This window comes from Pelodiscus sinensis, chromosome 1 (assembly GCF_052426305.1).
Source record: "Pelodiscus sinensis isolate ZL-2025 chromosome 1, ASM5242630v1, whole genome shotgun sequence".
Classification (NCBI taxonomy): domain Eukaryota; kingdom Metazoa; phylum Chordata; order Testudines; family Trionychidae; genus Pelodiscus; species Pelodiscus sinensis.
The window spans coordinates 241446031-241473319 of NC_143052.1; the positions used below are offsets into that span (position 1 = coordinate 241446031).

General features: G+C 43.8%; 1 protein-coding gene across 2 annotated transcripts in view; it reads left to right on the forward strand.

Annotated features, from left to right (window-relative positions):
• Positions 1-27289, forward strand: part of RASA3 (RAS p21 protein activator 3) — a 173520-nt gene that overhangs the window by 113015 nt on the left and 33216 nt on the right. For both annotated transcript variants that reach the window (XM_025186286.3, XM_075918255.2), the window contains exons 6-8: positions 16613-16693; positions 18101-18173; positions 25895-25974. In XM_025186286.3, the coding sequence (XP_025042071.2) occupies positions 16613-16693; positions 18101-18173; positions 25895-25974 (234 nt within the window). The remainder of the gene's footprint in view (positions 1-16612; positions 16694-18100; positions 18174-25894; positions 25975-27289) is intronic.

The window sequence follows — 27289 nt, forward strand, 5'->3', positions numbered from 1 at the left end:
ATGGAAAATTTCTTTCATCTAGGGTACGGCTACACTGACGGAGAGGGGGGCGTTGGAAGAAGGTATGCAAATTGTGCTCACATTTGCATATCTTCTTCCGATTCTTTTTCTGAAAGAAGATTTTCTGATATTTAGCCCATCTACCTGGGGCTAAATGTCAGGAAAAAACCCTCTTTCGGAAGCCCCCTGTACACCTCGTTTTACGAGGAATAAGGGGGCTTCCGAAAGAGAGAGTTTTTCCAACATTTGGCCCTGTGTAGATGGGCCAAATATTGGAAAATCCTCTTCCGGAAAAAGAATCAGAAGAAGATATGCAAATGCAAGTGCAATTTGCATACCTCCTTTGAAAAACCCCCACAGTGTAGCCATACCCGTACTTAGCTCCCACCTCTTGGACAGGGTAGATTAACCCCTTCCATCCAGATAAGAAATATCATAACAGCAGTGCTACAGCAGCACAACTGTAGCAGGGTAGCTGTGCTGCTGTAGTGTGAACATACAGGTCACAAGAATCTGTAAGGAAAAACAAACAGGAAATGAGGCAGTGACTAGACACAGGACACCTCTCAGGCAAATACTTCAAGGGTCATTAAGAGACTTATAGGTGGGCTGTTAATTGGGAATGGCCCACCAGCTGTGAAAGTTAAAAGGCTTATTGTGCCAGAGCTGGGGGATGGTGTCTAAGATCAAAAGGATTGACAAATTTTATTAACAGTTATGGAGTGAATAGAGAATCCGGGGACAAGTTTGGGTTGGTGGAGGGTGGCTACATAATGAGCAAGGTCAATAAGGTGCTGCCTGAGCCCAGTGTGCTTATTCCATGCCCTTTTGCCACATTATATTGTGTACCCGGTGGGAGTAACCCACACACATAGCGGATCCGCATCACCCTAGATATACAAGTTGTGCCCGTACATGGGTTGACAAGTACATATGAAGATTCTGGTGGATGACGGGTGGGCAGGAGGGGGGAGTTACTGCAGGTGGATTTTGAGATATAAACAGAACATAAGGAGTGTGTCCCACATTGCCCCAGATTCATGTGAGTAGTTGTTTTTAGTAACAGAGTCTATATTTAGTTATGAGGGAACCTTCCCTTGAGAGTAGGCAAACCATTGGTAATAATACAGTCTATATTATTAGGGTAAGTGAGCGCCCCACAGTGTGGTATATACTTGTGTCCCCAGTTATTTTGGGCAGTAGTAAAGTCAAAAAGTCCCTCTTCAGAGACCAAGATGGTCAGCAGGCACAGTTGGAAAAATAGGCCAAGACACAGAAAGGCTCTGTGCAAAGGGACTATGTGGCTGTCATGGGGTGGGGAGAAGGATGGAAGGAGGAAGCAGGGAAGGAAGGTAAGTTGCAGATAGATATCCCTGCACATAGACTGTTCGGTTTTAAAATTCTTGTTCTCTTGTGCCGTGTATTATTCATGCTGTTAAGAATGAATGATACGTTATTGTGGAAAAAGTTGTACGGTTTCTGTACCATGGTTACAGCTCCCAAAGGCAAACATGGAGGTACAGATGCTAAGGCAGACGTGCTGAAGTAACCACAGTTGGCATGCAGGTCCTGATCTGAGTGGCAGAATTGCATTACTCTACCTCAAGAAAGGTGACAACTTGAGACATGTCACCTGTGGGGATGTTTTGAGACCCAGCGAGGGCCAGCAGTGCAGCCACCCCGGTAACTATGACACATGGTATTTTAGTGTCTTTAAATAAAATGAAAACACATAGCATCATCTTCCATTCATCTAAATGCTTCCTTTTACTAACAAGCATCACTTCCTCCTTTTATTGGTTGTGTCATGACTAATTTTGCTTTCATACAAATACCTACCTTTGTCCGACACTGGAACGAGTAATGTGACTATAAAATCTGGGTTTGTTTGAAAAAAAGACTTGTTGCTGAATGTCAGCAGCATCAATGACATGGTAGGCCCAAATGTGTCTGTTTCCTCTGGAATCTTTAGTTTCACAGTGATAAAGTGTGCAAAGAGGGAGTCTAGCCTTCAGGTTAGGAAAGCTACCCAAAATTTTGAATAACGAAACTTTATATGCTGTTTGTTATGAATGGTTTGCTAGCACAGGAAATAGTGTTCTTTCTAGTTTTCCACTTGCTACTTTTTTTTAAATGTCATTGATAGAACATGAATATTAGTTTAAAAAGCAATGATCAGACTGCAGTTATTTGGGAATGAGGGATGTAAATGGTTAATACTTGTGGGTATACTGATACATACGCTTTTTATTCTCAAGTAAATGATCACTGAGTCATGCAGGCGTACGGTGCACAACAAATCAATTCTGAGCTCACTTTCTCAGGGTCAAATAAAGTCCATTTTCCTGCATAAAATTTGAGCTGAAACAGTACAAAAATAATGGTGATGCTGAATGAGACTGAGCCAGTTTAATGTGTGAATCAGCCAGCTGCATTTACAAGGATTTTCTTTTGTCTGTATCCACTAAAAACTAATATCAATCTCAGATCCCAAAAACCTGCAGATCTCAGGGTTTCACTTTCAATAAATGTAACCATCTATTAAAATGTGTCATAACCTTCCCTTTCTTCAGAGTATGCCATATGTCAGTGACTTGCTGACCTTTGGGGGCTCACAGACTATTTCTAAGGGGCCTATGAAAGGTGACTATTAACATAAAGATTCAGATCCCAGAACAGGCATTCTACCCGTCTCATTAATCAAAACTATATGAGTACCCACACCTACAGACAGCGCCATCCCGAGTGAGCACAAGGCCTGGCACAACCTGTCCCTCAGGCATGGGGTTCAGGGCAACCCCCGCACTGCAGGCCATGCCTCTGCTCCACCCGCCCTGCCCCCACTCCACCCCTTTCCCTGAACCTTGCCTCTGCTCCACTCTGCCATGTCTCTTCCCACCCCTGCTCTACCCTCTTACCTAAAGCCCCTTCTCCCAAATAACACCAGTTGGGGCACTACTGGGGGCCTGTCGCTGGGCGTCAGCAGGTGTCTTCCCTCCTTCCCCCCCTGCACTCACCACAGCGGCAGGAAATTAAGTGTCTGGAGTCAGGGTGCTTTGCTTATTACTACTATGGCTCAGCACATTGGGCTGGGAGCGAGCTGCTGGGTCACTCCAGCTGCTGCTGCCACAGGGAATGTCTACTCTGCGGTGCTATTTTGGGATACTTTCAGTATCCCAAAATAGCTATTCCATGTCTTTTGAGCACACCTGTTACTTCAAAATATAGTGGGCTCACTATTCCCTGTAAACCTCATTCCATGAGGAGTAAGGGACATTTCGGATAGTGCTTTATTTTGAAATTTGGCACTGTGCTGGCAGTGCAAAATTACAAAATAAGCTATTTCAAAATTAATTTTAAATAAGCTACACAATTTGTGTAGCTTAAATTGCGTAGCTTATTTCAAGCTAAGGGTGCAGTGTAGAAGCACCCACATTGAGTGGGGAGGGTAATCCCCATGGGTGCTCTGAGCCCTGTAGGTCCCATCCAAAGGACAGTTGAGGCAGCTGCCAATGGACCCCCTCCCAAAATGCGGAGTCTAGGACTGCCACCCTGAACTTTGCTATGGATGGGATGGCTCTGCCTATTGATCAAAGCCCAAAAGTGTTGTCATTACCATAGACGCTCACACTTTGCTGCTTTTTCTCATGCTATGTCAAGTATTGGCATGCCAAGCACATGGAACCTAATAGCTGAAGTTTGTTGTCAGTTTTCAGTTTAATAGTACTATGGTAGGGATCTGTGGAACACAGGTTCAATTTCCTAAGAGGTCCGCATCTCCCTTTGAAATTTTTTAGGGGCCTACAAATGAAAAAAGGTTGAAAATAGGGTTACCAGATAGGTTTAGAAAAAATACCAGACACCCTTGATGGGGGGGGCGGACTGGCAGGCGGGGGGTTGGGACAGCACAGCTGGCCCGGGGAGATGGGGGAGGGATTGGGGGCAGCGTGACTGGCCAGAGGAGATCAGGAGGAGGAGAACCAGCTGGCAGGAAGCAGAGCTGGTCGGGAAGGGTCAGGGAAAGCTGGGGGGGGGGGGGGGGAGTAAGGAGGGAGGCTGGATTAACCCGGGCATGTGCAGATCCCAGGGCACTGTCAGTCCCGCGCATGGTCCGGAGAAGCGCGAGTGAGTCCTGCTGCGGCTCCACCACGCACTCAGGAGCAGGGACAGGGCTTCTCCTCCTCCCCAAGGCATCAGACGCAGCCAGGGCTCCTAGTGCTGATCAGGCCCTGCCTCCCAGCTACTCCCCCAGCCCCTGCCAGGCTTCCATCCAGTGCCCAGCCAGAAATCCAGGAAATCCCAGACATTACACGTGTCCAGTATTTTCTGGATTTTTTTACCGGACAGAGGGCCCAAAAACTGGACTGTCTGATAGAATACCGGGCACCTGGCAACCCTAGTTGAAAAGGACTGCCCTACCTCAAAATATGCCTTTTCCTTTCATTTTGCTGTGAAACTGCATCTTGGGATTCTTTTTTCATCGTCTGTGTTTCATAACCAATTGGAAAAAAAACCAAACACACACTTGATCTGTGATTAAACCAGATAGCCTCGAGTATCTGACAGTGTGGCACTGAAGCACTGTGAAAGAAGTCCTTTCTAATCCAAGATATGCAGTATAGAGTATAGAGCTGGAGGAGAAATGCTCATCCATAGTAAGAAGAGTTTTCTTCCCTGCCACCCATCCAAGCCCTCTCCTTCTTTTCTCCATCATCCCTGAAAGCTCCACCATTTTGCCCATTCTGCGGGGTGAATTAAGGTCAAGCACCTCATCCTTTCCCTCCAGTCTCTTCTCAAACCTTCTACCAAGAGTCAGTGTTCCTTTTGCACCCTTTTCCCAGTTTTGTATCCAATCTTCTTTCTATGGCACCCATGTATGCTTGATACTCTTTCCTTTTCCTTACATTCCAGGCAAACATCCTTTTATTCATAACCCTAATTAAAAACACTCTGCTTCTGTTAGGCCTGTCAGCAGCAATCCACCCCAAGCAGAGACTTTTATTTTAGAGCTTGTCCCATAGTGAGATCAAGCCGTCATCTTGAACAGCTAGCACATTATGTGTAAGGCTGCATTTGGAGTGCTAGACAGGAACTGATCTATTCTAAGTCAGTCTATTTCAACACTAAGTGCCAATGTTATTTAAAAACTTGAGGGTGCTTCCTTTTTTATACAGTTGTAAATACTGTCAGAGATAATAAATGAAAGTTGAATAATTCATGCATAAATCCTTTTAAGAATAGATTAAATATAACCTGTGACGTTATTCAGGGTGATAGGAATAGTTTATTGGGAGTGTAGGAGGGTTAATTGTTCAAATGCTGAAGCAGCCATGTTTGTTGTTGATTCATGGATGATTGAAGTCTGAAGGCAGTAGCTTGCCAGAGCACTTGTATTTGCATAATATCTATAGGTTTTGCTGAGAAATAGCTCTACAAGAGTTACACATGTCTTTGTGCTCCAGCTGTCTAGAGTTGGGGACTTTGCACACATATAGTTACTGAGAAGTAGTCACACATGACTCTCGGTGCCAATCAGAGTAGAGGGAACTATGTAAGTAAGTGTGCAATTAGGGTCAATAATTGTGCAGCACCTTTTCACACTCAGACAATTCTGCTGTAGCAACTGGAAATAGCTAGGAAGGGGAAAGTTATGCAAAAGAAATCACTTTATTTCACATTTCCGGTTTGCAGTCCTCAACAGATATTATGCAAATCAGACTAACTCGAAATATTATGTAAGCCCAAAATATTGCATTTTTATGTTTTAATGCACATTTCAGTGTGTAAAAGCAGAAAATTATAATTAGCAGCAAGGAATCAGAAATCCCATTAACATAAATATTTGTACAAAACAGTTGTTGTTTTGCCATTAAATTTGACGTGTTAACTTATTTGGGCTGGGGTATTTCAGGCAAGTGTTCCCACCTTCTTCCAACCCTTCACCTCCTCAATAAAGTTGGAAATAGACCCACTGGTTTTCAGCGGCACCATTCTCAAGGTACTGCATGTGTCATGTGAAAGGACGTCTGAAATATTCTACCTGTGGCAGGGATCTTGGTTGTGACTTTAAAATACAGTCCTATATTGAGAGCAGTGTTGAGCAGCTCCACTCTTTGAGAAGCGCTGAGGGGCAGAATACTAGCCAGAGCCTCTTGTAGTGGGAGAGTCGAGCCTGGCTGGCCCTTATTCACAGACTGCAAGCCAAGCAACTTGCACCTTACCCATTGTACACTTGTGTAACACCAAGTGCACTGTGGTCTAGAATGTGGCCACTTCCAAAAACTGTATCCAAAACGTCAGTGGAAACCAAAAAAAAATTAAGGATTCCATCACTGAAAATCAGTTACTTGGTATTCTTCATCACTTCTATGTAAATCCATGATATGCCCATGACTTGGACTGTTCTGGTCACTCTATATTTTAAAAAAGTATTCAGATTGGGAAAAGTACAGAGAAGGGAAAGAGAAATGATTAAAGAGTAAGAACATCTTCCATATAAGGAGAGACTAAAAAAGACTAGACTATTACTTTAGAAAAGAGATGACAAAAAAGGGAAGGGGTCTATAAAATCATGAATGGTGTGAACAAAGTGAATAAGGAAGTATTATTTATCATTTCACATAAGCAGGACTAGAGTCACCCAATTAAATTAAATTTTGCACAAAAACCGGCAGAGCGTCCACACCTCAAGCACGTTATTGCACAAAAAAATTGACAGGACTGAGGGCTTTTGCCAGTAGAGTTATTCCTCTCCCCACGAAGAATAACTCCTTTTTGAGCTACAGCTCTTGTGCAAAAAGGCAGCTGTGGACGCTCCAGAGGGGTTTTTGCGCAAGAAACCCCTATCGGAAAAAACTCAGGTGCTTTGATGGCCATTTTTTCACTTTCTTGCACAAGAGTGTCCATGCGGCGTGGATGCTCTCTTGCGCAAAAGCACATCGCTTTTGTGATGTGCTTTGAGGTCTGGATGCACTTTTGCGCAAGAAGTTTTTGTGCAAGAACTCTTCCGCTAAAACCCTACAGTGTAAACGAAGCCTTAATGTCTAAAGGCTGCTCCCTGGCACTGTGCTATGGCAATACTTCAATAGCTGCTTAGAGGGGAGGAGAGACACTTACCAAATCATTAACTCTACTTCTTGCAGCACTCAAGTAGAGAACATTTAAAAATAGGGGGCATTTTTGCAATACCTTAGCAATTATATTACTTTTAATATTTAAATACGTGGTTGTCCAGTTGCAATGCAGGAAGAAGCAATAATAGGACAGGTTGACTTCTGGTGGAAGTTTTTTGTGTTGAGGACCATTCTTTTAGCTTTTTCCCATGGTATTACATGACTTGAGGTGTTCTTTTCTGATGTGTTAGACGTGCCGTTTTTTTGTGGTTATGTAAAGTTCTGAGGGACGGGAACAAAATGTGTAATTCATTATTGCATGGCTGCTGAAAATTTCCTAAATTTAATGGTTCATGAAATCTCTTTAGCCTGTATTTCTATAAAGCCAAACATATTGAAGTTTTTTTTTAGGCTTAATCTCATGGGAAAATGTATTGAAACTATGTAGGTTTTGTCTGTGTGGTATTCTTGTTTGAAGAGAAAAGTAACCTTTGCAAATCTGGTTTACTTTGACCTGTTGGAGCAGAGAAAGAAAATTGTGCAGTTTCACTCTCTGGTTTTTGGGCACTAACTCAGTTTCACTAAACTATAGATTACATTTATTTTATTTTCCTAAATGGTTTTACAGATCTGCTATCAACTTTAAAGAGAATGTGTACCTAGAATTATACTGCTGAATGTCAATTACAATGGTATTTTCCTGACTTGCTACATTTTGAGTTTTTTTTACACTTTCTGACAATCTAGTATGCAGTGTAGGGTTGAGTCATCTTGAAAGTATCTCATTAATTACCTGCTTAGTAGTAATGTATTATTTAATAACAAGGAGGTATGTTTCTGGGTTTGGTTTTGAGTGTCTTTTGGGGGGCGTGTCACTTTCTGATTTAAACCTAGAAAGCTTTAAACTGATAACGTTACTTCTCCAGTCTTCCTTGGTAAAAAGCACTAAATCCATTTTTGTGTCCACTTTGACACACACTGTATTCGTTTTGAGAAGAGAATAGGCAATTGCTTTGTGTTTGCTTGCATTCCTCTGAGAAGTCACAAAATATAGTAGGTGATCGCCATCAGCTTTCAGTAGTGCTGATGAATCAGTTCAATTTGTGTGCATTAATGAAAGTATTGCATGCAAGAGGTCAATGCCCTATAATAATGCAAAGCCATTAATCAAGATCGTTGTCTTTCTAATTACTCATATACATGCAACCAAATTTGTTTGAGTTATTTATTTTCATTTATGTTTTTGAAGAGACAGTATTTCACTTCTGTACTTTTAGCAATTATATCTGCTTGACCTCAGCCAGGGTATCCCAGATGTGGTCTCAAGAAAACTATGGACGTTATGGAGAATTTTAGAAACATCATGGGTTGTTTTTTATGTATATAAATAATCACTTATTTATTTATATTCTTAAATGTGAATTATTTTCTCTTTTTTGTTAAAATAAATGTATCCACTGCTGTATCTTTAGCTACATTTCCAAATCACCTGAAGAGGGTATCTATGTGAAAAAAATCAAGAAAGATTTATAAAATCTCATCCCCCCCCCCCCCAGAAAGAGCTAAAAAGAACATTTTTTCCCCCCGAATACTCACAGAAAGTAGAAATTTTGGAAGAGTAGGCAGTGATGAAAAGGAAATTAGCTGAGTTTGAATTTTGGTGATTTAAGAAATTTTGTTTTGTTTTAAAGCTGAAATTTCTATTTTACACTTTCAACTGACATTGATTTGCATAGAGGCAGTGTTACCTGTGAGCTGTGCACTTGGGCCGCTGCCCAGGAGAGCTTCAAATGCCACCCAGCTGATTGGCAGAGTTCCCACAGCTGCCCAAAGCTGGCAGCATGTGTTTCTACTGGTGATGCACATCCGCACATGCTTTGATGCACATAACAAAACTTTTTTCTGCACATAGATGGAAAAAAATAGAAGGCACATTGTTCCTAGACCTTTAGAAGATATGTGTTCTGAGATTAGATTTCTTTATCTTCTGTACTGTTAGGAGTGTCTCTAGATTTATTTATTTACTTGTCAAGATCTTTATTTAAAATGTCACAGTCTTTGGCCATCATGGAGTTATCTACCTCCTGTTTGACCCACCATGATAGGATTTGACAACTGTTTAGCTCAGGCTAGAATGTGCTGCTTTTATCTCACTGTTGTTTTCTTGTAGTTGAACCCTCTTTTCTGTTTCGGACACTTTTCTCATTATTGATTTCCTCAGTTGTGTTCTTTGTTTTTTCTGCTTTATCATCTTAATTGGCCCCTTTAGTCTCTTTTCTCCATCTGTCTTGAAGATTTGTCTCTTCTGCCTTGCACACTACTCTCTGGTAACCTGCTCTTGTCCCATGACTTCAACAACCATGTCCAGGGGTGATTCCCAAATCTGTCTCAGTTCCTGAATTTCTCCTGCTATGTCAGATCTTGCATATCCTCTTTGATATCCCAACACCATTAAATTTCAGTCTTTCCAGAACTGTATTCTTATTTTTTTTCTCCTGATTTTTCTTCACCTTCCATTATTTCATATTGGGTGTGTCTACACGCACAGTTATTTTGAAACAACAATGTGAGCGTCTACACAGCAATTCTTTTATTTCAGAATAATTTCGAAATAACAGATGGCTTATTTCAAAATCTGTAAACCTCATTCCACAAGGTATAACACTTATTCCGAAATAGCTATTTTGGAATAGCAGTAGCATGGATGCTCCACTGCTGCTATTTCGAGATAGCTCCTTCCCAGGGCCATTCAAAATAATTACTTTCCAGTGCCTCCTGGGGCTCTAAATTGAGGTAACCATCCACAGTAGGGAACCCTGCCTCAGATGAATTTTGAGGCTTCCCTGTAGTATAGATGTACTATTTCAAAATAAGCTATTTCAGAAAAAAAATCCAAAATAGCTTATTTTTAAATAAGTGTGCTGTGTAGACGTACCCATTGATATTGTTACCCATCTGTTGAACTGTAGAGCATATTCAGGGCCTTTCCGACCAGCTTTCTAGTGGAAAGAGAAATTAGCGACCTGGAATATGGGTATATTTTAACTGTAACTTATTTTATGTATGTACCCAGACACCAGTCCTGAAATGGAATGATCATACATCCTGCAGGCAATCCCTTCCTCCAGGAATAGCAGCCTAATTTCAGGGAACAACTCAAGAATTGACTTCATTTGGAGATCGAGGCAGACCACAGACTCTCCTGAGGCTCTCACAACTCCTTCTGCTTCAAAGCTTGTATATCCAAACTAACATCACACAGCATATCTTCCCAAGACTGGTCATTTGTTCTCAAGCTAAGAAAAAGGTCTTAGAGGATATCTGTGAAATGGTGCCAATTGGTGGCACCTCCCATAACAATATGATCTTTTCCATCTCCCAGACTCTCCACCTCTTTTTAATTTTGATTCTTCCATTCATTCTGCTCCCCTGCATGAAGTCCCTCATTCTTTCTGCTTAATATTGCTCAATTCCGCTGTCACCACAGCTCAACCTTTTGTCTGGGCTCTGATTGTGTCTCACTTCGTTTATCATAACCACTTCCAGTCTATTCTCTCTTCTCACATTCCCTACTAACCACACCACTTTTATACCAAATGCTACTACAATGGCTTTTTTCAGGCCCCTCAACCTATGTCTACACTATCACAGAAAATGAACCTAAGGTACGCTACTCCAGCTATGTGAATAATGTAGCTGGAGTCGACGAACTTAGGTTGAGTTATCACGGGAGTCTATACACTGGGAGGGAAAGGGAGAGAGAAGGGTGTTTTTCCCATCAACTTACCTTACTTTTCTGAAGCTTCAGGGGGTAGCCAAGTTAGTCTGTACAGAAAAAACAACAAATGGTCTCGAAGCACTTTATAGGCTAACAAAACATGTAGATGGCATCATGAGCTTTTGTGAGCACAGCCCACTTCTTCAGATGACCAGAGTTTTGAGTTTAGGATGTGCAGGGAGGGTGAGAGACAGGGAGCTTCCTATGTCAGGAAGGTGACTATCAATTGACTTCGATTCTTATCTGCTTCATTTTAACTACCCAATCTTCAGATACTTACTGATTCCCTGTAGCTCTCTGTCTTCCACTCCTCTGCTTTTTTTTCTCCCTCGCCCCTTCTCTCCTAAACTTAAAACTCTGGTCATCTGAAGAAGTGGGCTGTGCCCACGAAAGCTCATGATGCCATCTACATGTTTTGTTAGTCTATAAAGTGCTACCAGACCATTTGTTGTTCTTACTTTTCTGATTGAGGACAGAGTACAGGGATCAACTGCAGAGCAATCAATTTGGCAGATCTTCACTAGACCTGCTAAATCAACCACTCATGGATTAATCTCAGCATTAGTCCCTGCTGTAGTGCAGAGGTAGCCTCACTCCTTTAATGCCTGGTTTCATAACTGAAAATACTTCACATCACTTAAAAGACCCTCCATACCTTCATTGCTGCTCTCACCTCAGATCTATTCCCTCCTACTCCCCTACTCATTCCATATTCTTCTCCTGTTCCTCTTGCCTTACACCTCCCTTTGTTTCTTTTCATATGCTCTGCCTTTGTTCTTTCTGTCATGCTGCAAACCAGCACTTGGTCTCTGTCTCCTCTGAAAATCAGCTTCTTTTAAAAATCTTTCCTTCTCCTTAGCAGTAATTTCTCTTTGCTCTCTCATGCCTGGACTGTGATTCCATGCAATAGAGTGTAGCTTTGATGCCAAGGCAGATGTGATGGTCATTATGGGCACGTGTTTAAAATTCCACAAAGCATCTGTGTGTTACTGTATATACTCTCATTAAGGGCATTGAGGTGTCTTCAACTAAGAGAATTTAACTCGTTTTTTATACTAACATTCCAGAACATCTTTTTATTTTTATTTGTCGGTAAGAGAGTTTACAGTTCCTTTATAATTGACTCCTGAAATGGCCAAATTGCTAATAAATTAACTCCCTATTCTGTGAGAGCAATATGGTTGGCACACAGTTTTTATTCCGATTCCTTTATTTAGCATGCCAGCTGGTGCTCAGTGTGTGTGTGCATTTTTTAAAACATCTTTCTAAAGCTGTTATCAGAAGCCAGCCTTGGTATTTTGAGCCACAATGTGAGGCCTCCCTAATTGGTTTTCATATTATTAGCATCAGAAAAATGGGGGTGGGGGGGAAATGTACAAAGTTGCAGAGAGGTAGCTGTCTTAGTCTGTTTCTGCAAAAACTACAAGGAGTCCTGTGTCACCTTAAAGGCAAATACATTTCTTTGGGCATACACTTTCATGGACTGGAACCCATTTTGTCAGATCCCTGCATCTGATGAAGTGGTTCCAGACCACAAAAGCTTATGCCCAAATAAATGTGTTAGTCTGTAAGGTGCCACAGGACTCCTTGTAGTTTTTGATAAATGATAAGAAAGGTATATAATTTTCATTTCCCTTTTAGAAAGGGATGGCTGGGGAAGAGTCTAACATGCTTGAATTATCCTGCCTTCTACTGAATGATTCACTGCATGGGGAAACTCCACACAGCCAACCCCATCCCCAATTGCTGTTATACAGGAAATTAGTACAGTGATTATAACTCAGAGTTGGAAGCCCACATGCAGCACAAACATTAATGTTGTCAAATGTGAACCAGTTTTGTCTTCTGTTCAAAAATGTTTATCCTTCCTTTACCTTCTCCTCCCCATGTATTTTTATGATCACTCAGTATAAAGAACAATGACTGTTTCTAAAGTGTGTGTATGTTTTTCTTTAGGATTTTGCGCTGTCAAAGGTTATGAGCCACCTTGAAAGCTGAAATCATTTTGTTCTTGTTCGTTGAAACCTGCTAATTTTATAAACCACAAGCAAAAATAGTAAGGCAGCTGCATAAAGAGTTTTCTCACACGGCCCACCAATAGCTCCACCCTAGTCTTGTAGTTGCAAGGGGTAGCTCAGTTGCTATCAGCTGGACTGGAAAGGTTCTAGCAGCAGCAGCCAGACATTTTGTGTATGGATCTAGTCTTACAACCTATGTGTTCAGTACAGATATGTTGTTTAACTTGTCATTTCCATTCATTAATTTAGCATAAATAAGTAATGTTCATGTTACTTTTGCAAATAAATAAAGTGAAAGCACGTCATTTTTGACTGATTTTTTTTTTTTTTTTTTTTTTACTGATGCCCAGCTACCACCATTCCTTTATAAAAGAAGCAATGAGGTTTTTAAAAAATATTTTTGTGTAGTTTTTAGATAGGTATGTTTTATATAGCGGGCAAAATCAGAGCTTAATATGCTTGTTAGAACTAAGTTGCAGCTATTCATTTTAACACCTTTGCTACTTGCAAATTACCACAAAGCCTGTTGTACGTGGGCAAAAGTTGGATTGTTAATTGACTGCTTCCTTGTGACCAATGAAAGTAGCCAATAATTCAGAGCAGTTCTGCAGTTACAACATTTTTTTCACAGCTGGTGTGTGTGTACGAAAGCTGTAAATTAAACCTTTTTATGTGTTACTGAATTTTTGGTGCTCTGCAAAACGTGGGGCCAATAATGAGCCTCTCTTCAAGCTTCCTTTCCCTTCTCTCAAATCAGAAACTCGAGTCTGTCGCATACTTTCTCTGTCCTGATATTATAACTGCTTTTAAATTACCTGCGAGGCATTGGAGCAGCTTATGTCAGCATCTGTTTCCTGTTTTTCTACAAATTGTTTCTTTCAAGGTTGTTTTTGCTTTTATCATTCCCTCTTCACACACAAAAGAAACAGAACACTTATGCTTGAACTCAAACTCATCTTGACTGTTCAAGTACCTTTCAGTCCTCTGCCTTCATGGTTTCTAGAAGAAGTACTCTTACTAGAAGGGGGAGAATATTCTATACGCCTATCATTGTCCTTTCATCTTAGACTCCTGATATTTCAGCTTGTATTGCAAAAGAACTGGATTGGGAATTATCCATTCATGAATCGGTCTCCCACAATATTCTTGCCAGCAAGTTAAGAGACTATGGATTGGATAAATGGACTGTAAGATGGATAGAAAGCTGGCTAGACTGTCAGGCCCAACGGGTAGTGATCAATGGCTTGATGGTCAGGTTGGCGTTTGGTTTCTAGCGGAGTGCCCCAAGGATCTGTTCTTGGACTGGTTTTGTTCAACATCTTTATTAATGACCTGGATGAGGGGATGGATTGCACCCTCAGCAAGTTCGCAGATGACACTAAGCTAGGGGGAGAGGTAGATATGCTGGAGGGCGGGGAAAGGGTCCCGAGAGACCTGGACAGATTAGAGGATTGGGCCAAAAGAAATCTGATCAGGTTCAACAAGGACAAGTGTAGAGTCCTGCACTTGGGATGGAAGAATCCCAAGCATTACTACAGAAAAGGACCTAGGGATTACAGTGGATGAGAAGCTGGATATGAGTCAACAGTGTGCCCTTGTAGCAAAGAAGGCTAATGGCATATTGGGGTGCATTAGAAGGAGCATTGCCAGCAGATCCAGAGAAGTGATTATCCCTCTTTATTCGGCTCTGGTGAGGCCACATCTAGAATATTGTGTCCAGTTCTGGGCCCCCTACAATAGAAAGGATGTTGACGCATTGGAGAGGGTCCAGCGGAGGGCAACCAAAATGATTAGGGGGCTGGAGCACATGAGAAGAGTGAGGGGGGATTTGATAGCAGCATAACACAAGACACAGGCATAACACAAGAACTAGAGGTCACCAAATGAAATTAATAAGCATCAGGTTAAAAACAAACAAAAGGAAATATTTTTTTACTCAGTGCACAGTCAACCTGAAGAACTCTTTGCCAGAGAACTATGGGAAGGCCATGATTATAATAGGCTTCAAGGAGAAAATTTAAGAATTCAGGAATTCATGGAAGATAGGTCCATGAATGGATGTTAGCCAAGATGGACAGGGATGGTGTCCTTAGCTTCTGGAAGCTGGAAATGCGTGACAGGAGATTACCTGTTCTGTTCATTTCCTCTGGGGCATGTGGCATTGGCCACTGTTGAAAGACAGGCACTGAGATAGATAGACCTTTGGCCTGACCCAGTATGCCCATTCTTATGCTCTTATTCCAGATTAAGTGTGTGTCCACAAAGGGAGTTTATCAGTATAACAATATTATTTTATATTGATATCTTACCTTATACCATCTAACTTTCCTACATAGACCAGTCCTTAGAGATTTTCATTGAGCAGAGCAGCATTAGTGTATTACAGTTTCATTAGAATTGATACAATATTTACCAAGCTGCAGTGTGAAAATCACATTTTCATTTATAAAAATTGCATCTTCCCTCAAATGGAAATGACATCTGTTTTACCTACTCTCCACTTCACCAACTACTGTAGATTAAGCTGCTGTAATCATCTGTGCAATGGTGAGTTTTGTGTATAAGTGCACACGTGTGAGAGAAAGAGGGAGAATGCACATGTGCTCATACAAAAGCATACTTGTGGTAAACTGAGGATTATATGTTGACACATGGTACAGTGTAATTTGACATAGTGTCAAAGAGAAGTGAGTACTTTTAAATGAATCTAACTCTTGCCTTTTGACTCTTCTGGATGCATTTCAGACATGAGCTACCTCAGCATATCCTCTCTCATCACTTCACTTTCTATTTTTTCCCCCTTTCTTCCTTCCCCCCCCAAAAAAATCAACAGACTCATCTATTCAAAAGGGAACTTGTTTCAAAAGGAAGAATCCTGGAGGCTGTTTTGCCTTTTATTTACCAATAAGTGCTGCATCCCTTGAGAGCTTTTAAATTGTGAAATCTGAAACTACATTAACTTTTATATTAGTTCACTCTTTGGGTGGGGTGGGAACATGGAACTTAGAGCTGCAGACTTTTCATCTTAAAAGATTTCTTGCTTGAAGGAAGTCAGAGCAGGGTGAGACAACCATTCTAGTTGCATTCTGTCCCTCTGGTATCACATCACCAATTTCTTGAAAGCAGAACTGAAAAACATGTTTCTTCATTCTTTCTGAGTTTCATTGTTAGGATGTTTTACTGGTTTGGGAAAAAATTGATGTAATGAATATCTTCTGCCTTACTGTGTTGGCTATGTATTTTGGCAAATAACATTTTGTTAAAGCATATATGCCTTGTGCGTGTAACACTGTGAAACTATGTATCTGATACCAGGATCTTTCTGCAGTCTTTTCACATCTTAAAACAGTATTTTTTTACACATACATGTAAACATTGATTGATATGAACTGTATTATGAATTTCACTATGTCCTCCATACCTAACTGCCTTTTTCACGAACTCTTGGTTGTTACTGATATTTTGAGGGTTGTAAGCGTCTTTCAGATTAAGACATCTCTATAATTTAAAGTTGATTTCTGACCTTAATGATGGTAATTATTTAAATGGGAAACATTTTTTCAGTCTAAGATAAAAGAATACAGGATTAGGCATACATCTGTATCCCTTAATAAGGAGCATTTTGAAAATAAGAAGACACCAACTTTTACTGTCTCTTCAAGTTCCTCTTATTTGGCCTGTTTTCTTTTTTGTTCTTCCTGCAGAGTTCTAGAATGCCAAGGCCTACCAATAGTGAATGGGCAGTGTGATCCCTATGCCACAGTTACCTTAGCAGGACCATACAGGCAAGTATGAAAACTGATGAGCTTCCATTTTGTAAGGTTTAATAGTAGATGATTTGGGCTTTTATCTATTAGAAAGCTGCATTCTAAAATCGATAGAGGATTTGGCCACTGCTACTTTATTTATATAATATAATTAATAACTACAAGTAACTTGAGGTTTATTGTGGTTTTGCTTCTTTTAAAGCTTTGAACATTACGAAGTATGTAAGTTGTGGTCAAGCTCAACTTGTGTAGCTTTTTACTTGGCAATTGGAGGTCAGTGTTCAAATAGCTTGTCCATTTTGCAGTAGGGGCGAGGAGTCGAGAGGGACTGAATACAAAACAGCTTCTTGTGCTTTATTCCTATTTGACGTGGAACATTTGGGGTTTTGCCAGTTTTGTGCATCAGCTCCTTACTACATATGGAAAGTGCTATATACAGCCCAGTCCTGCAATTTAATCTGTGTGGGAGTGATGATCCACCAGTACGGATAAAACTGCAGAACGGGTTTTACACACTATCATGTGTTGAATTATTTATTCTTCAACAGTCCTTGTTCAGCCTAACTGTAAACATACTCATGTAAATTTGAGATTAATTTTGCACATTCCATCATTAATGTTTTTATATGATTGGTTATGTCCATAGCAATTTGTGCACCTGTTTATCAGAGAAGTCATCTTATTCTTATTAGCACATTTGAGCTGTTCTGTGACCTCATAAATGCCTAACACAGAGACTTCATAGTATTTTATAATGAAACTGGGGGAGGAAAGGTAGTGCTTTAATGAGAGTCATTCTTGACAAGTCATTGCCTCACATGCAGAGCAGGCTTTGAAGGTTGATTGGTCCATCATCTTATTCTCTGACTAGATATCTTATTGTGCCCATCACAAGTGGTACGGCATTTAGGCTATGTTATTTAGTAGTTTCTTTGAACTATCATATTTGATAAGTGAAATTTGCTTAAATGAGTATTACTGAAATTATAGTTGGAAGGAATTTTTAGCTGCCTTGTCAGTCTTGACTGTCTTAAATATGCCTCTTCCCCTACTCCTCCCAAAAAAATTCCTGTTAAATTGTATAACTGAACTGTTATGATTGCACTTGTTAGGGATCTGAAGGCAAACAACACTGTGACCCATCAGTTTTCTTCTGCTTCCTGTTTTCAGAAGTGTGCAGCTTAGTCCTTTCCATTGTCTAGTAATTGGACACATTTCACTGCGTGGATAACAAGCGTGAATACAAAAGTTATGAAATTTGTGTGCACGTGGTATTCTCCCCCACAAAGAGGTGTGCCTCATTGCATGCTGCATGCGTGGAATTTATAAAACAAATCAAAGCAAATAGGCTTCTTTTGCATTCTGTAGTTGCTCATTAGGACCAGGCAATTCTGTGAATGTTCCTTTTTCTTTCTGTCCATACAGATCTGAAGCCAAAAAGACTAAAGTTAAAAAGAAGACGAACAATCCTCAGTTTGATGAAGTGTTTTATTTTGAGGTTGGTATTTCAAAGGAATGAACAATAAGCTGAAATACTACACTGTAAATAGTTGGCCCTGCATCCTGCTCCATGTTGTGCCAGCTGTCTTCTTTGAAGACTGTTTCAAAGCTCAGTGCAGAGCCAGAAGTATCCAGGATCGGATTAATCTGCTCTGTCATTTTCCCAGGTGATGGGAGTCAAGGTCTCTAGGTAGTATCTCCTTCTCAGCAGGGTTTTCTGTCCTTCCCAACACCACCAATTTTTTAATTAGTTCTGCTAAGTGAGAGTTTTCTAGACTATGGTTTTATAGCTGCTCCACCCTGTCTTCCCTGGTCAATGGTGAGAACTTTAAAAGCTTTGCGGAAAATATATTCAAGACTGAAAATTTCAGATGCATTCTTATGTCCTATGTAACGTGTAACATTTTAAATTAATCTAGGTAAGGCAAATGCAATCTTTTTAGAAATGCTGGGGGTTTCTTCTTTATTCTTAGCAGGAGTAATAGTGGGGAATACAGGCAGTCCCCGGGTTACGTACAAGATAGGGACTGTAGGTTTGTTCTTAAGTTGAATCCGTATGTAAGTCGGAACTGGCATCCAGATTCAGCCGCTGTTGAAACTGACCAGCGGCTGACTACAGGAAGCCCGAGGCAGAGTTGCTCTGCCCCAGGCTTCCTGGAATCAGCCACTGATCAGTTTCAACAGGCTGAATCTGGACGCCAGTTCCGACTTACATACAGATTCAACTTAAGAACCCCAGGCGTCCGAAAGTCAGCTCCTGCTGAAACTGATCAGCGGCTGATTCCAGGAAGCCCGGGGCAGAGCAACTCTGCGGGACCAACTGGCAGCGCCCCAGCTGCTCTACCACAGGCGTCCGGAGAAAAGCCTGGTCTGCTGGGGGAGGGGTGGTGCACTAGCTGCGCCCCCCCCCCTCCCGCCCCCAGCAGACCTGGGAGACGTGGGTGGCGGACCGAGACGCACCGCGGTCCCGCCGCCCGCGTCCTCCGTGGCTTTGCTCCGCGTCTCCCTGGTCTGCTGGAGATCAGCAGACCAGGGAGATGGGGAGCAAAGCCGCGGAGCACGTGGGCAGCAGGACAGCCCAGACGCGCCTCGGCTGTCCCGCTGCCGGCGTCCTCCAAAGCTTTGCTCCCTGTCTCCCTGGTCTGCTGGTCTCCAGCAGGCCAGGGAGACGCGGAGCAAAGACAGCCACGGCACGTCTGGGCTGTCCCGCTGCCCGCGTGCTCCACGGCTTTGCTCAGCGTCTCCCTGGTCTGCTGGGGGGGGATTGTCCCCCCCCCCCCCAGCAGACTAGGGAGACGCGGAGCAGCTTTTCTCGCCCTGGAGGACGCAGGCTGCGGCACCGCGGTGCATCTGGGCGTCCAGCCGCTCCCGTCCTCCGGGGCGAGAAAAACCCCATTCGTAACTGCGGATCCTACATAAGTCGGATCTGCGTAACTTGGGGACTGCCTGTATATAAATACAATTCTCACTCCTTACCCCAGGAACAATTTTCAGATTTTTTTCATTCAGTGTCATGTATAGTTAAAAGGGTTGGATCTTTATTTGATGGGAAAGTTTATCATGAATAACTTAGGCCTAGTCTACACTTTAAACATTTCCAGTTTAGCTATTACAGTGACTTCTTTGCACTGCTATGCCAACAGAAGTCCTAGTGCAGACATAGTTACACTGGCAAAATAAAATAACATAAAATAAAGCAGCAGCAGTCCTTTGGCTACTATAGCTTATTTTGTTCAGAGGCATGGTCTACTAGAAAGCTCTACCGGTGCAGTAATCTTACTACACCTATAAAAAAGTTTTTCCTGTGGGACAACAGAGTAATGTCATCACATCACTCTGCGTCCAGCAACCCTCCCGTTAGCCACCTGGCCTCTTCCTTCTCTCTTCCCTGCTGCTAACCCCATAATGGGGTCGGCAACCTATAGCTCACAAGAGATCTAAATATGGCTCTTCTACTCCTCAACAGCAGCACTCACCTTCCTTGCTCCTTGAAGGTAAGCGGCTGCTGGGCTGGTGGGGGAAGAATGGAGGCAGGGATAGCACTGTGTGGCAAGTGGATGGGTGACAGTAACACCCATGGGGGGGTTGCCACGTGGAGAGTGGCTTGCATTTTAAAAAAAGCTGATCAGGGCTCGGGCAGTGGGATCCACTCACAGGTGGGGGGGACCGCGGCGCAGGATCCGCAGGGTGGGGGGGGTAGTCTGGACTGAGGTACACCCCGATCCCCTGAGCTGCCGCACAACAGCTGGCTAGGGTTACCAGGTGGCTTCAAAAAAAATACCAGTCACACTTGATCTCAGATGGGGGGGGAGTGTGGGGACCAGCCAGGAGGGGAGCGGGGCTGGCTGGGAGGAGGGTGAGGGAAAACCGGCCAGCGGGATGCAGGGCTGGTGGGGGTGGGGAGGGGATCATGGCAGCAGGACAGGAGAGGGGAGATCCAGAGGAGGAGGGGGGAAGCAGGGCTGGTCGGGGGCAGCAGGGCTGGCTAGCAGAGATTTGGGGGGTGAGGAGGGAGACCGGCTGGCAGGAAGCAGGGCTGGCTGGGAGAGGGTTGGAGGGAGCGGGCAGGGAAGAGAATTGGCCGGTGGGGAGCAGGACTGACCCGGGCGCACGCAGCTCCCGGGGTGCAGCCCGTCCCGTGCACTGTCCTGGCAAAGCACGAGCGAGTCCAGCCCCAGAGATTCCCTCCCACCCCCACTCCCACCCCTCGCATAGTTGCGAACTGCCTGGCTGGTGGACACACTCATGCAGCGTGAGCGTGTCTACCAGCCAGGCAGTTCGCAACTATGTACTGATACTCCTAATATGTCCGGTATTTTCTCAATTTGTTTCCTGGACAGAACCCTCAAATACCAGACTGTCCAGTTCTAAACCGGACACCTGGCAACCTACCTGACAGAAGCTCCAGCAGTCACCAGGTGGCAGGGGGCTACTGGTGTTACATAAACAGCTGCTGTGGTGCAAAGCGGCGGGACCGTACAGTGAGGGTGGGGAGGGAGAGAAAGTTCCGGGCTGGCAGAGGCGGGGAGGCAGGAGGAGCCCTAGCTGGGATGGGGGGAGGGATCCTAGCTGGTAGAGGCGGGGAAGGGAGAAGGGGCCTGGGCTGGCGGAGGGAGGAGGAGCAAGGGGCCCAGGCTGGCAGGGGGAAGATGGGGAAGGAAAAAGAACCGGGGCTGGCACAGACGCAGCCCAGCTCTCCCTGGTGGCCAGGCGAGGAACCCGGGATTGCCTACCTCCCATGACAGGGGGGTTGGCGAGCGCAGCGAACAGGGGATGCAGCCCCCTGATAAGAGTTAGAAATGTGATTTTTGACGTTTTTATACTAGTATAAGCCCAAGTGCAAACACAGTTGTACTGGCAAAAGCAAGCATAAAGTATGTCTGTGTAGGAGGGCATAGCTACACCAGCAAACCTTTTCTAGACAAGGCCTCAGTAAGTCCCTTTAAGCCTCAATAATAATTAGTACCCACCAGCTGATTAAGAGGGACTAATGCCTGTCAAAGCTGCTGACATCTGTTAAGTTTTTTTTTCAGTTTAGCGCCCCTGTTAGTCATTCTGGTGCCATAACTGTTTGTCATTTTACATGGCCTAGCTCTCTGGTCAAGTCCCTATTCAGTTCATGCCCTCTCGGGAGCTAACAGACATGTCCCCTATAGGAAATCCTAGTCTACTGGCTTTGGAGCCCAGTCTTCAACCTCTGTCTCTGTCCACAATTTTTGGCCTTTTCTCCATTTGAGGTTGGTTTTTCCTCTTGGTTTTGGGAGAGTAGGGAAAGCTATCCCGCACGGTCATCTGTGTACTAGCCCAGGCAACCTGTGTAGGAGGCTAAGGCCTGGTCCTTCAGTCTGTTTGATATTTTCCCTGAGCTACTCCTACCTTTTGTCCAGCTTGCCAGCATTTTCTCTTCCTTCTGTGGATTCTGTTGTCCCATCTGGGAAACACTTGTTCCTCACTGCTGCTTCTTTTGCAGCCTTAGCAATATCCTCTCAAGGCTGGTCCTAAGTCACTCACAGCTGCTGGACCATGATGAGGAACTCCTCTTTTGCCTGGACTAGTTCCCTCCCCATCCCTTTCCTGAAACTCAGATTTTGACTTAGAGGAGCCTACCAAATTCACACTCAATTTCATGGTCATAGGATTTTAAAAATAGTAAACTTTGTGGCTTCAGAGATTTAAATCTGAAATTTCACTGTGTCGTTACTGTCAGTTTGGTAGGGCCCTAGACTTAACTCAGCTGCAAGACTTTAACCTGTTTCCATCAGCAGAACTCCCTTCCCAATTAGATTTCCCCTCTAAGGTGCTCAGCAGGCCAGCCTTCTCCTGCCAGTGCTTGTCTGCTCCCCTTTATGCTGTTCCCCTTCTCCCAACTCCGTCCCAGGTGGTTGAGTAAAGGGGGAGCCTTGTCTCACCTTCTCTGCCAGGTTTCTGGACCTTAAAGATTCTTTCCCCATGCATCATTCACTCTCAGGAACCTTATGTCTCTACGTCTATCTCAGGGCTTGACAAATACGCTCACCCGCTTGCCCATGACTAGTAGATATTACCAGCTGGTGAATAGCTACAGACATAGGCGTGCGCACTATGGGCAGTGCAGCCCCATCCGCCAGCCGGGTGGAGAAGCAGAGCGCTGCCAGGGAGGGAGAAGTGCGGAAATTCTCGCTGCTGGGCTGCCTGCGTGCAGCTCCGGCGCGAAGAGGCGGGGCGTGAGCCAGAGGGTGGGACGCTGGCTTGATGTGGTGTTGTGACGGCTGGCAACCACTGGATTCAAAAAGGCTCCGGCAGCCCCGCAAATTGGAAGGCAGAAGCCAGGTAGGGAAGGGGAAGGGGCTTGTGCTGAGGGGAGGGGGCTGGTCAAGAGAAGAAAGGGGAAGCCACCAAGGGGCAGGGTGGAGGAGAGAAAAATGCTAGGGGGCCAAGTGGAGACAATGAGGAAAAGGGCAGGAGGGGAGGTGTTAGTGGGAGGGGGGACAGGTGATGTTGGGAGGGGAGAGCATAAGGTGTTAGTGGCAGAGGGTGGGGGAGGTGTTGGCAGAAGGCTTGAAAGAAGGGATGGGCATGAGGAATGCGGGGATTGAGCAAGGCATGTGTGAGGGCACAGGGGCATACGGGGAACGGGGGCAGAGGGTGGTGAGGGGGTGGGCATCAGGGAAAAAGAGATCAAAGAGGGTAGGGGCAGTGAGGGAAGGGGGAGGCACCAGGAGGTGCCAGGGGATTCTGGGGGTGAAGCCGAAGGGCAGACACTTGCAGAAGAGGGACCAGCACCAGAGGAGAGAGGCAGAGCAGATGTGTAGAGGGAGGTGTTAGAAGAGGGGATGAGGAGGGGTAGCTCACATGATCAGAGTGGGGCTACTGGAGGAGTGGGCACAGAGGGGAGAGAAGGGCTGGTGGAGGGGGCAGGTCTCAGGAAGGCTGAGGGCAGTGAGAAGGGCAGGAGTCAGGACAGCAGAGGAGGGTGAGGGGTTGGGGGGCAGCAGGCACCAGGGGAGCTGATGAAGCAAGGGGAGGAGATATGGCAGCAGAGGGAAAAGGTAGAGGTTTATAAGATAATTTATTAATAACTTGGATGATATTTATTAATATTTATACATAACTTATTAGTAATTACTGTTCTTATTCTTATTAGGAATTTTTGCCATTTAAAAAACACTTTGGGGGCGGCGAGTCCCTTTTTTTGTCTGGCAAGTAGGGTTTTGCATAATTTGTTGAGCCCTGGTGTATCTATGGGACCCTTGCAAGCCCTTACAAGACTACACCTGGTAGTATATTGGACTGACTGCTCGATACTACTGCCCATAATGGCAAACTACCCTGACACGTGTGCTACTTATGCATAGTGGTAGCAGAAAACATGTTGTAAATGTCATTTTTGGTTGTGTGGCTGGGGATGTTAATACAATCGCTTCTTAGGATTGGTCAACACTAGAGAATTAAATAAACTGACCTGCGTTACTCATGAGGGTGTGAAATAGCCACACTATTGGGCAGCATTGTTTAGACGACACAGCTCCCTCTGTAAACAGCCCTAGGTTGACGTAGCTACTGTCTCTCGGGAAGGTGGATTACCTATATCAATGGGAGAATCACTCCTGTAGGTGTAGGTAGTGTCTACACTGAAGCGCTAGAGCAGTGCAGCTCTGCTGCTGTAGCAATTCAAGTGTAGATAAGCCCTTAAAGACAATGCTGAGAAGTTTTGCAGGTAGGGTGAGAGGATACATTTGTGCTGAGCTGTTGAACTGATGTGGTATTTTAAATTACAGTGTGCCGTGGCTCTTGGGTAAATTTGAGTCAATTGTGTAATGAGGGTTGTACAGGTCTGCAGTGCTTCTGGCAACCTTTAGCTTTCATGAATCACCTTTAAAATAGTAAAAGAAATACTGTTTGTTTGGCTTCATGTGCAGAAGAGTATTTTTGTGTTCAGTTAAATCTGTACTCATCCTGTATGTACCTACTGACATACAAAAGAAAAATAAGAAATTAAGCTTTATATAATGAAACCTACTTTTTTTTGTGGACAGCAAGTATCATTCGACAGGAACGTTTTAAACCTACCATAAAAATAAGCTGCTGAGCAGCTCTTGCTTGCACAGTTAGCATACTTTTCTTTCCTTTTCTTTCCTCTGATCAGTTTTTTCTGTGGTTACTTCAGGGTGGGGTACCTTTTGTTTCTGGGTGGGGTAAGTTTCTGTTATACAGTGGTCAGAAATACAAACCTCAAAGCCTTTATTTCTTCAGTAGTGTTACCAAAAACAGATTTTTAGATACCCCATTTAAAAACTTTGTTTCCTCCTGTGCTTTTCAGATGCAGTATCTTTGTAGTCTATTACCCATGTTTTGTTTTTTGCTTTTGCAAATATGGGTGGAGGGGAAAAAAGCTGAATTGTGGTGCTAAGAAATGTTAGTGCTTTCCCTATATTTTGAATCAAGCCCAGTTCCACATTTCTTGAAAAATGAACTGTGCTGCATGATTGAGTGGGCACATTTAGTTGACTTTCAAAGATACCTAAACAGACATCACTCTCTTTTATTGTTTCTAAGTGGTGCTGTATTAAAGTAGTTTATGGGTGTCAATATTTAAATGCTGGATTACTTGAATTGCCTTTCTTTTCAAAGTGCAGGGAGAAATCGTTGTAAGGAGTCTGTATTTTAAACCAGATTGTTTAATTGTTTTTTCAGTTGGAGCCCCCAAACTGAGAAGGAGAGAGACACTCCCCACATTCCCTTCACACACCAGAGCCTAGGGGGCTCCAGGCTAGTAGACTTTGTGTGCTCTAGCACCACAGGGGGACAACTGGGGGGCTGGACCGCCAGCATGGGCTTACCAATGCTGGGGGGAGCCCCGAGCCTCAGGGGCCAGATCCAGGTAAGCTGAGGGGCCATATCCAGCCCTGGGGCCTTAGGTTCCCCTCCCCTGCTTTAGATGTTAAGGTCACCTCTTATGTGATTGTGTATATCTAACTTTAAACACTGACATGACAACCCCCAATATATTCTTATGTACTCCATAGTAAGGAGAGTTTGGAGTATGGTGGATCCAGCACGCACTTCTGCCTAACGAGTCATCCTGTTAAGGTTACCAGGATTATTCACATGCATAAACATTGGCAGAATCGAAGCCTAAACTAGATAGAGAAAAGCAGGCTATCAATATGTGCTGAGAGCATAGTGAGATCTCCATTTTAACTATTTGTGTCATTTTTGTTTATTTCTTTTTCACACCAGGTAACCAGACCCTGCAGCTACAACAAAAAATCTCATTTTGATATTGAAGATGCCGACGAGGTGGACAAAATGGAGATCAGGTAATATACACAAATTCCACAGTAACATAAACTTGTTTTTCTAACGTCATACAATTTTGCCTTAAATTCAGTTTTGAAATTCATAAGCCAGTTTCAGTGATTATGATTCAAGACCAGACTCTTCATTTTTCTACATCTGTATGCTCTTTACTTTTAAGGTCCAGCAGAAAACAAGCGATAACATCTGAGGAATGCATGGTAGTGCAGCATGGGAGATGGTCTAGTGCCCTTTTCCTTAGTGCCCTTCAATTAAGAGTCTTGATCAAAGGTTCCCAAAGTGTGGGACATAGAGGACCATCTAGGGCAGGGCTACTCAACACATGGCCTGCGGGCCACATGCGACCCACAGCCCGTTTGTTTGTGGCCCATGGTGCAGTTTGGATTTACATGGGACTCAACGTATGGCCTGCAAGTGGGAGCCAACACAAAAAAGTAGTCAGCATCATGGTCTTGTGTTGACATGCGTTTTAGTAGTTAAATCCCTAGACTGTCATTGCTCATTAAAAATGCTGTCAAAAAGGTGGAAATTGGGTAAATATTGCATGTTATTAATATCAGCAGAACTGACTTAAATGGGGCCTGTATGTTGTGTAGTCTTTCCTTAATCTTTGTATTCATGCCTGTCAGTGTGAAAGAAGCTATTTGCATATATATTTGCATGTATATGCAACCACACTTAAGTTGCGGCCCTCGGCATGTGCTATGAGTATCATTGCAGCCCCGGGACTTCCAAATTTGAATAACCCTGATCTAGGGGGCCCAAGCTGGAACCAATGAGGATGGGGAAGGAGCACCATCCAGCTCCCCTCCATTCCCAGCTCTGCTCTGGGCCTGGCCCTAGCCACAACGCATCTCCACTCCCAGCCTCATAACAGGCCTCAACCTTGCCCATTGGCTGCATCTCCATTCCTGGCTTGGAACTGGGGATGGGGGCTAGTCTAGGATTGAAGCTTCACCTGACTATGGGTCCGGCCGCTGGCCCCCATCACAGCCCAGCTGCAGGTCCACTCCCAGCCTTGGTCCTACTCCCAGCTCATACCTCAGCCCCGTTATCCTGTCCGCATTGCTACACACATCCAAACCCCAGCTCAAGGGAGGTGGAGGATGGACAGGAATAAGGGCGGGGGGTGACCCTCAAAAGTTTAAGGACTACTGCTCTAGATCGGTCAGTGTATAATTGTAGGTACGTTTAGACCTTTAATAATATGTGGCTGCATTAGTAATGTGAACATGGCTGTGTCTGAAAAGACTTAGGTGTCAGGAACAGCAATGCAAAACAGTTTTAAGTCCCAGTGAGGAGGAAGAAATACTTTGC